Genomic DNA, 14,722 nt, shown 5'->3' with positions numbered 1-14,722 from the left:
TAAGGAGGCTTGCAAAACAAGAGGTGCTGCACCATTGAGGGCTGCGGCTCGCCTTGGTGCAGCATCGGCACGACAGACTGTTGCAGGAAGATTCTGGATTGTAGTTCTCTTTTTTTCTATAGCGGCTGCATGGTATTGTGGCGCAGTGGAAGGCATTGCTGATTTTGCCCACTGGAGGGCGCTACACCGATCAATGTCAATGCCGTTTGATTCTTTCAAATTAAAGACAGGCTCCAGAGTTTACGCAGGTAAGCACGTGATTTTATTATTTTTTTTAATTCATGGATGTTCACTACTTTACTCCTCTTGAAAAGCACAAAGAAGACATTCAACTTCGTCGATAATGGTGTCATGCAATAAAAGTATTATTGGGCTAATTGCAACATTCAGATTGTGGCTCAAGATTGCGCAAAAATTATGGCCTCGTTAATAAAATCCAATTTTTCACTTAAGACATCACCCACAAAAATTAGCACTGCATTGACTTTCTGTTGTGACTTTCCATTTTTCTCATAATGTGTGTCCATCGGCGTTAGTGCGGCAAATCAAAGCAAATTTTGTAACAAACGAGTAATGCCTCAAAAGACTAAAATAAAGATAAAAGATAAAATCAAAAGAACCATACATCATTGATCATAATTTACCAACTTCCGACAAAAGAATGAAAACAATAAATAAATCCACGCAGTGGTTTCCATATATTTGTGCATTGAGTTTGTACCAGCGGAATTTGTTAAATGTGTACGAAAAACCAAATCATTTATAGTATTTTACCTATAGAGTTAAATATAAACACAAAGCGTGTCAGAATACGTATTTAGCAATAAAAAAATCAGACACGGCAGTCATATTTCCTCAATGAATTCACATTATTTTTTTCTAATTTTGTCAGGATATTTGAACTTTTAATACTTTTCATACGTTTTTTCATACTTTTAGTTGTATCTCACCTAAAACGACCAAACAACTAATAAACAACAAATATGACGCAACAAAATGACAACAAAATCAAAATGTAAATTATTAGGTCTGTTTTAAATCAAACTTAATCCAATAAACCAGTGAATTAATTTGATTCAATTTCAGAGCATTTTTTAATCGCATTCACGAAAATCGAATTCAACTGAAGTATGAAGTTACTATGTTGAACTAACAGCATTAACAGAACAGCGCGAGACAACTAACATTGTCTCGTACAAAATATTCTTCATTTTTACGAATACAATTAAGCGGGTTCAAAAATATAAATAAATGAAACCGCATCAAAATGCAGACGGAACTGATAAGAACTTTTGGGGTGAAATTTATGCTCCATCCAAATTTCCTGTTCATGTTCATATAAATCTTTACGTCAATATTTTAACGAAATATATTAGGCCGACACATAACATTAATTTGATGTAAAGAGGTACATAAGTATTTTATAGCCTATATTGTGGTTTAACAAAAACGTAATACTACATGATGTACATGATGCATATGCATTGTAGTATGTGTGTGTATATATATATATATATATATATATATATATATATATATATATATATATATATATATATATATATATATATATATATATATATATATATATATCAATGTAGCGATATAGTGGACAAAAGTGAGTCGTTTAGTGTTTACGGATGCAATTAAAGGCTTATGTATTGAAGGATTAATTTTCACCCATTAAGAGAGGCACACGTTTCATGCTTGACGAGGCCAAATGTAGCAGTGGAAGCGTCAGAAATGATGAGCGCGACACACAAAAATAGGGGTCAAGAGTCCCAGTGGAAGACATTGTGGACCTTTTGGAAGTATGATGCACCGTGATGCACCTTTACTGCTCCCTTTTTTTTTACAATGCTGTAAAAGCGGCCATAAAGCAATGCATTGTACAAGACTGTTTTCAGCTTTCAGCTGCCCCACTTGCTCAAGTCTGCTTCGACTTGCATGCACCGTGGATTTGCTCACGGTTCAACATCCCTTCATTCAAATGATATTTTACCCACAATCCCATGTGCATATACAACCCCCCCCCCCCTTTTTTTTTTGCACTTTTCTTGACTTCACCTAAACCGAAATATACGACAGACAGGAGCAGGCTGGGAGTGGGAGGAGTCTGCAGCCGCCTGCTCTTTTAATTGGCTGCGGGCTACAGTGAGAAGCGTGAGTATCGCTAATTATTCAGCAATGTTTTGCACAAGAAATGTCGGGCAGAATGGGCGATCTTCACCCTAGCACAGCCATGACATGCCCCAACAACCAGGCTGCCAACCCGTTTTTTGTGGACTCGCTAATAAACGTGAGGGGCGATGCCGGCTCCTACTATCACAGCAACGGCGTCTATTTGCCACCGGAATACTCCTACGGACTCCCCGCGGGCTCCTCGTGCTTCCCCGGCATCACCAAGCGCAGCGAGGGAAGCGCTCCGAGCGGGCTCCCGCCGTCCGCGCCCTACGCTCCGGGCATGGAATCGTGGCTGGAGGCGTCTCGCTCCTGCAGAGTGGAGCAGCCCGGCGTCCAGCATTTGAGCCAGCAGTGCTCCTTCTCCACCGCCATCAAGGAGGAGAACGCCTATTGCCTTTACGAGTCTGACAAATGCCCCAAAGGAGCTACGGTGGAGGACATCTCCTTCTCCGGAGCGCCTTGTCCGCCCACAGGCGGCAGCACCGTGCCGGTCCCCGGCTACTTCCGCTTGTCGCAGACCTACGCCTCTTCAAGGCTTTACCACCAAACCCAGCCGAGCGTGACTAACTTCCCACCGCAGAGACCCCCCCGTGCGCCCTCTCAACCCGCTCCGCCCGCTTCGGCAGTTTCCTCCGGACAGCGGGAGAGCCACGAGGAGGCGCCCGCGTCCGAGCGCTGCGCCCCGGCGGGAGAAGAGGACAGCCGTCTGTCGTCGGATGGCTTGTCTTCGCCGGAGCCTGCGGATGCGTGCAGCGTCGAGTGTGACGAAAAGCCCTTAAAAGGTGCAATACGCGTGTCTGCATCATTTCAGAAAAAAACATATTGTATATACATGCGGAAGTAAGAATAAAACCCAAATAATTCGGAATAAAAGTGCAACAACGGCACATGCAGCTCACACTGTGAAAATTACGCACGCTGTGCATCAAGTTTAATGGATTTGTGTTTTAACAAACTAGTCCCAGATTTGCAACACTCACAAGACAGATAAACAGAGACAACGTCCTTATTATATCACATTTGATCTTGTGGCTTTCGTTGGACTTCTTGCTGCAGATCGTACGTACAGGGACTTATTTGTTTTATGTCTTAAGAATGCATGCGTGGGCGTATATACAGAAACTTTGCTCATAGGAATCATTTTGAGCTGCAGTTGCAAGAATGAATAATACACTCTAAACCAGTTGGGTTAAACACACATACACACACACAATTACGGATCAAAAAGGACCGAACCAATATTTTGGTCATTTTGCCCTAAATTTCTATTTTGTTTTGCACAAATTAACACCCTAAAATGGGTTTTGTACAAAACCAAAAAGACGGGATTGTTTCAGACAAAACAACCCAGAAAATTGGTTCAATTGACCAAAAAATTGTGTCGTTCCTATTTTCTGGGCCCACAATTCGGTTATTTTTGACCAAATTGGGGGGATGGTTATGATTTGGTGAGCTTTGGGTCCGTTATTGCATTCCATGCAGACATGAAAAAGATCCAATTATCTTTATTGGGCGTGGAAAGTATGATAATTTACAGTACACTGTAACAGAACACCATTTAGCAACAGTGTTAGCAAGTAATTTTCCCTCACCCCGCCCCAAAAAAGAAAAAATGACGAATCATTATTATTTAACTCCTTAGATTGGGGCTAAAGTACTGTAAACTCTTATTTCTGTTTTGAAAATGCGAGAAAGGCATTAACAAACTGAATGGCCGAACTTCACATTTTTATCAAAGATGATGTATTAAAATTTTGAGCTCAGGAAACTTCTACCAACGTTGTAGGCTAGGATTTTTGTACATTCAGTTTAATATTTAATGTTATGAGCAAAAGTCCAACAAAAACATCAGGAAATAACATCACTAGAGCACTTTCTAAATGACGCATTTTCTGTTCTTCTCGGATGGTCATCCACACCTGTTGCCTCACTTTGCACGGTGCATCTTATTTCCCAGATGCTGGCAAAATGGAGAGTCCGGCCAACTGGCTGACGGCCAAGAGTGGGCGAAAAAAGCGCTGTCCGTACACCAAGCACCAAACTCTTGAACTGGAGAAGGAGTTCCTGTTCAACATGTACCTGACCAGGGAGCGGCGGCTGGAGATCAGCCGCAGCGTGCACCTCACCGACAGGCAAGTGAAAATCTGGTTCCAGAACAGGAGAATGAAACTGAAAAAAATGAGCCGGGAGAACAGGATCCGGGAGCTGTCCGGGAACTTCGCATTCTCCTGAGACTAAGTTGGCGGACTCATCTCCTTCCATACCAACCGACTGTGAGAAGAAACAGGACCCACTATAGGCTAACTTATTGAATGTTAACATTTCCACTTTTAATCGTCGTGAATGTGTATTTATATAAATGACATTTGTAACCGTTGTGTTTGAAATGGTCAGAATGTGAAGGCAATGTTTGTACATATGTACAGTGAATGTGCATGCAGAATTACCCACTCGGTGTTACAGTAAGAAACTAATGAGTATTTGCACACTTTTGATGGTCAATATGATAATAATAATAAAAAAGAATAGTCCTCACAAATGCTAACTCTTCACTTTGTTGACACACTGCCCCTCTGCGTAGGGCTTATTAATATTCTTTGCAAATAACGCAGTGTTAAATTGAGTTGATTTTCCAATGACAAAAGTGTTAAGAAAATGGCACAGCTCAAAATGAATTCGCTTTTGACACCATTTCACTACTACTACTATTATTATTATTATTATTATTATTATTATTATTATTATTATTATTATTATTATTATTATTATTATTATTATTATTATTATTATTATTATTATTATTATTGTTATTATTATTATTATTATTGTTGTTGTTGTTGGTATTATTATTATAACAAAGCAATTTGTGGTCACGCCTCTGTGACGCAGTTTTCAAAATCCATCCTGAAAACACACCTTGGCAGAATTTGTGAAATATTAATATTTTTTTTTTTTGAGTGGGGAAGACGGGGACGTTTTCCGTATTTTCTTAATAGGTCTGTTTGGTTTCATAACCATACTCTTCTGAAATGCCTTACGGTTAATTTTGATTCCCAGCACTAAAATAAAAATAAATGTCTTATCTCTCATCTTTCATGTTTCTTTCAAGGACGGGTACACAACATACAAATTCTGCCAGGGTACAAAAACATCCATGTGCACAAATGTACTTGCAAAGGGTACAATGTTAAAAACGTATAACTTCCAATGAAATAAAGTTGAATGCATTTCAATTCCTAATGACACAATGCAAAATGCATCACAACACTCATGTGACACAATGTTATAATTCTTCTTGGCACAAAGTAAAAATGCATATAAATTCCAAATACCACAATGTTAAACGCATTTTGATTCAAAATAATGCGGTACTCATATGCATATTTTATAGTAGCTACATTTTGACTTAATGTATCTTAGCACAACGTTATTATGCATATGATTTCCCAATGACTCAATGTAAAAAATGCATGGTAAAATACCGATGACAAAGATATAAAATGCTTTCTTAATTCAATTGTCTCAAATATGTTAAAATACATCTTATGGTAACAGAAATGAGAAAATGTTACAATCCTGACATTTTTAATTACGCATTGAAATGCATGTTACTTCCCAATGATTCAAAGTCGCAAGGCGAATGTATGATAGAACCTTAATCGCCCAATCACAGGTTCTAAAAACAGTGGGGTCCAAATTAACACAATTATGCATCGAAAAGGACCAACCGATTTTTTTCAGCTTGACCCAAATTTCTTGTTTGGCACAAGCCAACCGCAAAACGAGTCATTTTGAACAAAACAACCGAAAAAAAAATTGGTTGTTTTGTATGGTTGGATCAAATTGACCCAAATATTATCTCTGTTCTTTTTTGGCCCATAAACTGGTTTATTTAATTTCATTTTAAGGTGTAAAATGTAAAGCTCGGTCTTTTATTGTAAACGTTAATTACTGACACAATCCAATTGAAATACAAATGCTAAATTGGATTTTTATTCCCAAGGTCCGTCTATTGACAAAGTATTATATCTTTTGTGGGCACGATACAATGCATTTAACACCCAGTGACTTTAACATTAAAAGCCATATCGTAACTCGCAATATAAAATAAACGTCTTTTAATGGCACAATGCCCAAATGCATCTGTTATACGCCTAATGACAAAATGTTTCAAATATTTTTAATCCCCAATGAGTGAATGTTAAAAGGCATTTTATGGTATATCTTTCCATGAAAAATGCTAAAATCCATTTTCATAGTAATTCCTAATGGCAAAATGATAAAACGCATCACTCCCATTGACACAACGTTAAAATGTATTTTAATTCCCAATGACAGTTATAATGCAGGTCCTATTGGGCCAGTATCGAAATACATCTAAAGCCAATTGACATTTGGCACCATTTTAGCCTGAATACGTTACCGTTACTCCCAATGACCCAATGTTAGAATGCATTTTGATTCCCATTGTGGTACCACGGTGCTAATATGACTAATTTGAACGGACCCAATGTTAAGTGCATCTGCAGCAATTCCCAAGGACACATCTATGATGATGTGTATGTATCTTTCGGAGCCGTGTAAGCAGCAGAAGAGGAGAGCGAGCTGTGAAGTGGTTTAGGTAGTCTCATGTTGTTGGGCTGTATGTGACTTCCGTCCCACAACAGGAAACTGCCTTGATTACCTCAGTAAAAACTCGTCGCATATTGTGAAAAGTGACTTTCTATTCATTTGCCATGCATTGTACTTATCAATAATTTGGCAGCAAGCAAATAAAACGCATTACTCCCACAAGCGCCACATTGTGTTTTATTGTTGTGCGTAAAAGCAAAGCTCGGTATTAATTAGACCTCTCTGTGGGTTTAGTCACAGTGACGTAACGTCTATATAGCTATTATTTATTTATTTACTTTAATTCACGCCCGCCTTTAAGAGCAGCCTATTGAAGGGATTTACAAAGAAGAAGGTTCCAGGCTGAGGAAGAGAGCCCAGACAAGGCCTCGGTTATGATCATTGCAGTCTGCCAGTTGCCTCGCCGTAGGAAACGCCGGATGCGTCTGCTTTGCGCCTCAGAAAAGACACAAAGGCCCGGCTTTATTGGGGGATATTTAGTTTAGACAGCCAGGTTGTAACCTTAAGAAAAACAACCCCAATTGCCCGTGATAAAAGGGGCCGTTATGGCACCCAAATAACCTCGCCCTACTTTTCCTGCATGTGGGCTCTCCTTTTGGATGGGTCCAATGAGAGCAACAAGCCTGGGCATCTTGGAAACTGGCCCTGGAGCCTGGACGTGTTTTGCTATCGTAAATAACAAACGAGCCTCTCTAAAACACGCGAGCTTGTTTTAATAGAACTGTAACATTGCTTATTTGAAAAAAAAAATAATGCGCACTATCATTAAAATATATAAGTATTTTCTACCCTCGTTTTATTTACTAACAAATGATAGGACATAGCAATAACTCAAAACAATAGTTTAAAATTGGCTTACCTTCATATTTTATAAGACGTAATTTTTCATTCACAATACAAAATTTATTATTTTTTAAAACAATTTTCTTCCTACATTCAAACAGAACGACATATTATTTGTCTTAGGTTTTTCAGTGAGGCTTTCGATAAGCTAACTTGCAACCTTTAAAAGCCTGCAAGTGTTTAACCGAGGCCAATTAATAACCCCATTAGATGTTAATGAACTCCTATTTATTTGCAGGGACGTCTCGCTAGGAAGCTTAAAACATTACAAGCGCGCCGACGAGCGCGCGCCATTAATAAATAAAGATCTCTTGACAAAAATCATAACGTTTATTGCTTATAAAAGCGAATGCTACTAGCGCGGACTGCCCCAATAAAGGCGAGGGAATTTGCTATTAAAATATGGTGGTGAAAAGGGTGGCTATTGAGTTGAGCAGCAGCAGCAGCAGCACAGCAGCAGCAGGCTGATTTATTATTTATTGTTCTGTCCCACGGTCACGTGTTCGAGGCGCCCTATCCTTGCGTGGACAATGTTCGCCGCGTTCAACGTGCATTGAGCGGCCAGGCTGGTGCACGACGAGGCGCAATATCACGCAATGACACGCCGCTTGCGCCACTTTGCAGGATTCTAACGGGATTTGGCTTGTTTTTTTTTTTTTTTTCGTTTTTGGTTTCCCTATATCACGGGTGCCATGTCGACGCTGAGCTACTACGCGGACGCCGGCGTTGTCCCCGAGCTGCAGGAGGATGTGCCGGCGAGGTTCCCATCAGCTGCAGGGGTGGAGCAGGCGATGCTCGCCGAATATGGCGGACAGGAAGCGTGCCCTTTGCAGAAATCGTCCATTTTCGGCACGTCTTGGGCTCCCATAGCGGCGCACCCGCCCAACACCGCCGCCCCGACGTACATCCATCACCACTACACCGGTAGCGGGGACGGCGACGGCATGTTCGCGCGCTCATGGGCCCTGGAACCCGTGTCCGCGCCCTTGTGCCTGACCGGACTGCCGTCGACCGCCGCCATGCATTACGAGATCAAACCCGAGCCCCTCATTGGGAGTGGCGAATGCACAACTTTGGAGACGCACACGCCTCTTTTGTCCGACGCCGAGACCGCCGCGGCCCTGGCCGAGGTCCCCTGTGAGAGCACGTCCACGTCCAAGCCGACCCTGGAAAGCCCTTCGGCCGCCGACAGGAGGGAGATGGACGCCAGTAAGACATGCGGTTTTCTTTTTGTCTAATTCTTGTTATGATCCCATTTTAGTGACACGAATCTTGACGTGTGGCCTTCATGCCTCTAATTGGTTGCAGTTGGATCGGAATTGCTATAGCTGCCATTTTCCCTTCTAACACAATGTTAAAATCTAATTTTCCGCATTTGTATTTGGGGATTTGAGCATTGTGCATCACGCAGATTGGTGCAGGGCTGCACGTTTCCAAAAACGCATTGCTGAAATGCATCACATTCCCAATGTGTTCCCATTCATATGAGTAATTTTCAATGGGGCCACGTTAAATGCACCTTAGCTGTTAAAATATACATAAAATCCCAGGTAAGATCGTCGCACTGGATTCCTCGACACAATGCACCGTTAACACAAAATCCCTTGCTGTGCATTCCTCGTTCTTATTGCAAAGAGGTTCCCAAACGCTGGCTGGGGCCCAGAATGGGTCCAAATCGATTTTGTGTTGGGTCCACTAAAAATGTACTGATTTAGTACACGCCATTCTTTGACTTTATTTTAAGTGTCTGTTAAGATTACAAACTATAATCTAAAAGGTTCGATTTATGTGTTTTTTTTCTTCTGATTGTCTATGAAAATCACTTTTTGGTAGAGTACATAGTCAAACTAATATCACTTATCAACTGAATTTGTTGCCAAATTAGGAAGTTTGAAACTACTGGTCCAATGCCGGTGTCGTTATGTATGTCAAAATGGCGAACCGGGAACTTTTACCCAATTTCCAAAATGGATGGAAAAAATAACACGAGTTAGGCAGTGATGGCATAACACTTTAAGCATCAAAGTATAAAGCACAACTACATCAAGCAACTTTTACAGTATCTCTTTATCATTAACAAGCTACAACATTTTCAAATAATGATACAAAACCTGAATATTTTTTTGAAAAACAAAACAAAAATACTCCGGCCCTTTTAAGTGCTCTTTAGAGTTAACATGCAAGACCCAAACGAGTCTTGATTGCAATATAAAGAATATGACACGATGTATAACCATTAAACCCAGTTTTATACTATATATAAGGAACCGTGACCATCACTTTTCGAGTGTAGTATTAATTTATACAGTATCCAACAAATTTTGTGAAGCACCAACTGTCTCTACGTGACATTTATTTTTATAGTAAATTGCCAGAAGTGAATTGTTTGAATAGTTTCAAGTCAGATACAGAAATGCAACACTTTTTATTTTTATTTTTTATTTTGAATGAATGAAAATACATTTACACACAACGCTCTAAAATGGCTGCCTTAACATTTTTTTTTTTTTTAAAGCTATCATTTTTTTTTAGGATCATTTTATCCACGTATTCCTTTACTTTTCACAATTTTAGAAACTGCAAACCCACCCTGCGCGTTTCAGGGGCAAATGAATGATGATTAAACAACAAAAACAACATGATTTTTGCTCTTCGCAGACAATCCGTCGTCCAACTGGCTCCACGCGAAGCCCACCAGAAAGAAGCGCTGCCCCTACACAAAGCACCAAATACTGGAACTGGAGAAGGAGTTTCTGTACAACATGTACCTTCCGCGGGACCGCCGATACGAGGTGGCCAGACTGCTCAATCTGACCGAGAGACAAGTAAAAATCTGGTTCCAGAACCGCAGGATGAAGATGAAGAAAGACAACAAAGACCGGCGGAGAGACAGTTAAGTGCCATAATATTACTGATTCGAGCTGTGAGAAGGGTGGGCGGAGGGGTCCTGGAAGGGGGTCTGTCTTTATTATTCTCAACTGTTACACACGTTGTTGTCTATAGTTTGTGTTGTTAAATAATGTTAGGTGTTTATTTTGTCTCTCATGTGTGTTTGGTATAGTGAACTAGACAATTTGTTGTGTTTTTTTTAAATGCATGAAAAAAATCCTCGACTACCTGAATGTTTTTCAGCTACCTATTTGCAATGTTTACATTAATTATTATTTTTTAGATGATCTTTAGGTGTCCTCTTATTGTGAAAGCAAAATGCACATTCAGAAGAAACCATTGTAGGTCATTTTTTAACATGTAGGAAAATGTAATTATTTTGTATTATTTTAATATTATTATGCTTAATGTAATGCATTTTTTTGAAATTGTACAATAGTCAACCAAAATTGACCGCTCTTATAATGTATTGTTCTGTTCGCCCAAAGACGTACTTTAATTATTTCTATGAATAATGACGTGACTGAACTGAAAAAAAAGAATGTATTAAATGATTAAAAAACAATTACGTTGATTTTTTTTTTGCTTATTTACCTTTGGATTTAGAGACAAGATAGTACGATTATTTTAATTCTAATTATAACCAATGATAATGCAAGAAAAAACATCTAAACACGTTTCTGTATTTCTATTTCTGACAAATTATTTTTCAAGGTCACAAAAGGAAACGATACACAATTTGGGGCAAGAGAAACCAATTCATTACAAATCTAATTATGTGTAAAATTTAATTTAGTTTGATCCCACCGTGTTATTTGTTGTCTGGGCCTTTTAAACGGCCCGCTGTGGTGATGTCCCCTCCGCCATAAAGCGCAATGGCGGCAATCGCATTGTGGACTGTTTATAAGGTGTGAAAAGAGCAAAGCATGTCGAGACTGTTTGACAGCAGTAAAGCACACATTTCCAATGAGCCTCGGCCGAATATGTAAGATTGCTGAAAGATAGGCCAAAGAACACACACACACACACACACACACACACGCTCTCTCTCACACACACACACACACACACACACACACACACTGGGGCCGTGTAATTACTTTACAACCATCTTCAAACAATTAGACAGTTGGTGTGCAGTATCGTATTGTTTTTGGTCTTTTGTTTTTGTATTGTAGCACACACACGCGCGTGCACACACGCACATATCCACACGTATACATCTTGCAAACTTAGAGCAAACTCACTACATATCTGTGATCAAAATAATGTAAAATGTATCACGCCAGTTCGTGTATGGCTTTAAACCTGGGTGATGTGTTATGGTATGTTTGAAGTGAAAGATATCGTTGGTTTTGGTTCGAGCTTATTCTCACTGTGATAAAATGACCAGCAGGTGGCAGCAGTCACTCACACGGAATAGTTAGGACTGTCTGCTAAATGATGCGTTCAAGGACATTATAAACGCGAATATATTTAGAGGAGGGGTGTACAAACCTTTGTTTGTGAAGGTCCCATGCGGAGAAAATTGAAGGATGTGTTGGCCACTTACGTCTCCACAGTGGATATAAAAAGTCTACACACCCTTGTTAAGATGCCAGGTTTATGTGATTTAATGAGCCCAATATAAATCAATAAACAACTTTGCCCATCACTAAAGCAGAAGTCAAGTCAAAAACATTACTTTTTTTAATTAAGAAAATGTGGAATCTGAAATAAGATGCAATATCGAACAGCTTTTATCAATCTTGGATGTGGTCATTTTGCTACTTGCTGTAGAATGAAAATGACATCAGAGTGCCGATGGTCTAATATTGACTAATCATGGCTCATCTGTTTTCTGAGTTTTGGTTTTGTAATTGTGTAACCAACTAAACAAGAAATACTACAATGATTAAAGAAAACCTTCTTTTGTAGAATGTAGATGATGATTAGCATTATTCGACACAACTTCAAATTCTGCAACAACTTTAATGATACCAAGTGACCCAAGTGATAGAGCAAATAGCGATGATCCATTGAAATATTCTTCTTGCATAACAGTAAGGACAATAGTAAATGTGTTGCTGCTGATGGTATCCTTTACATTCTTGTCTTTAAAGCCAATCCCTGAGGGCTGCTGTCCCGCATTTTTTATGTTTCTGTCCTCCCAACACACCTGATTTAAATGATCAGCTCATCAGCAAGCTCAGCAGAACAGTGATAATGATCTTGGACACTGCTGCTTTGTGCGTTTGAAAACGTTCTTCTGATATTTTACCAATTCATACTTTCTTCAGAAATGATGTCATCTATATTGGATGCAAAATGGCCGCTGCATCCTGGTACTCCAGATTACAGATCTCTTTTGTACATTGCAATGAAATGAGACTTGCTCCAGTGGCATTAATAGTTGACAATGGCATGACATTGGAGAGAATTTTAGTAAAAACAAAACAAACAAAACACAACAAATTTTGTCTTAAATTCTTCAATTCTCATATCAGCATAACCAATGGATTTTCAAAATTGGATTAACTGTAATGAACATAAAAAGGACCCAGGAAAATACAGTATGACAGTATCAATCTAAACTGCACTTATCTTATATGGATAAATCTTATATGGATATCTTTGTATTTTTCAACACAACTTATATTGGATCTAATGAATAAATTCTAATATTACTATATTATTACTACATATATTTTTTCTGCATTGAAGTTGCACTGAAATTCACTACGGCGAAAATAAGCCTCCAGCAAAAATTGAGCTTGGTTTATACTTGATGCACTGGCACGCTTTTGCAGCACTTTATACTCTGTGCGGCTTTCCCCCGCAGAGAGACGATATCCTCCCATACTATAGGTGACAGTAAATAGATTCTACAGCATACAAACAACACCACTCTATAACAAAGTTGAAGAATCCTGGTAGATTCAAATGATCAAAATTCTTTCAAGCATTTTTAAACAGACTCCTCATATCTCCCCTACGTGGTGCTCGCCAGAAGTTCTTTTACGGCATTTAGATCACAGTATTTCTTTTCAGACATATTATAAAGGTGTTTGTACCGGCGAACTTCCATAAGTAATAGTTGGTCTGCCATGTTTTACGCTTGTATCCCGGAATTCCGGAAGATACGTGTTGCGGCAAATCTATTCCGCGTGGACTCACGAAATTCGTGGACGCCTTAAGCTAACAAAGCAACACTTAACACAAGATAAAAGTAGTAAACACAAAAGATGGATGAAGAAAGGTGAAAGACATTATGCAAGAAATTGATGTAAGTATGAAAATGGATGCTTATTGAAGATTTGACGATTTCTTTCTTTTTTCTTTTTTTTTTAATGTTGGATGGTTTTGGTTTTTACTTCAGTCAGACTGTAGATTGCACATGTTTTTTATGTTTACATCTGAGACATATATTTGCTATAGGCAAAAGTTCCTTGTTGTGAAAAATTTCTGTCTGCAAATATGATTTCGTTGTTGTGGAGTTCTACTGCATTTGGATTTACTTTGGAATCACAAAGCACATTGACACTTGCATGTGATAAACATGGAGCAGCCATGTAACTCTCACCCAATGCCTTTAGCCCCTGTACTGTACATACAATATTTTATGACTTGGGGCGGTGGGATGAACATTAAATCATATTTGGACATTTGTAAAGTGTCCCTGGCTCTGCCTTTGATCACATATGTGCCATGCAAGAAAACAACGGCACAAAATTTACCAAGATGTCACTTCCGATGACCTTCTCGGCCCCGGGCCAATTCATCAGCGCTCTTTGACAGCAGCCCCGAGAGATCCTGCAAGTGGGAGTGAAGTCTCAAACACGTGGGAGTCCATTTATCTACTGTACGTTCCTTGTCATCTACTCTGATCAAAGCCAAAGTGGATATTGAGCTTACTTGCTGGACTTATATGGCATTTTCATTCATTGTTTGTCCAACGTCATATCTGAAAACCTTTATTTAAATCAGCAGAGATAACAAGGCCTGTGTGCTTGTCTGTACAACACATGGTTTGTACATGCAAGATGTTGCCCATCACCTTTTAATAGCTCTAATGTGGTGGTGTCGTTAAACTTGCTACACGAGCGAATGAAGTGCCACCACCCCACACTTCCCACTACCCCTACCCAAAAACTAACTCAGTCTGACAATTTCAACCACTATAGTGGTATGAAAA

The 14,722-nt window shown here is 39.4% G+C and overlaps 2 protein-coding genes across 2 annotated transcripts; both read left to right on the top strand.

Moving 5' to 3' along the window:
- The first annotated feature begins 32 nt into the window (after positions 1–32).
- Positions 33–4,746, top strand: LOC148425442 (homeobox protein Hox-A10b-like). Its single transcript, XM_088410827.1, has 3 exons — positions 33–248; positions 2,089–2,966; positions 4,142–4,746. The coding sequence occupies exons 2-3, from the start codon at positions 2,204–2,206 to the stop codon at positions 4,414–4,416; spliced, it is 1,038 nt and encodes a 345-aa protein (XP_088266953.1). The 5' UTR covers positions 33–248; positions 2,089–2,203; the 3' UTR covers positions 4,417–4,746.
- Positions 4,747–8,336: 3,590 nt separating this feature from the next.
- LOC148425441 (homeobox protein Hox-A9b-like) lies at positions 8,337–10,575 on the top strand. The gene is made up of 2 exons (XM_088410204.1): positions 8,337–8,868; positions 10,318–10,575. The coding sequence occupies exons 1-2, from the start codon at positions 8,352–8,354 to the stop codon at positions 10,554–10,556; spliced, it is 756 nt and encodes a 251-aa protein (XP_088266330.1). The 5' UTR covers positions 8,337–8,351; the 3' UTR covers positions 10,557–10,575.
- The last annotated feature ends 4,147 nt before the right edge of the window (positions 10,576–14,722 follow it).

This window comes from Hippichthys cyanospilos, chromosome 3 (assembly GCF_059441005.1).
Source record: "Hippichthys cyanospilos isolate Australia breed blue-spotted pipefish chromosome 3, RoL_Hcya_1.0, whole genome shotgun sequence".
Lineage (NCBI taxonomy): Eukaryota > Metazoa > Chordata > Actinopteri > Syngnathiformes > Syngnathidae > Hippichthys > Hippichthys cyanospilos.
This window is presented reverse-complemented; position numbering and strand designations above follow the sequence as displayed.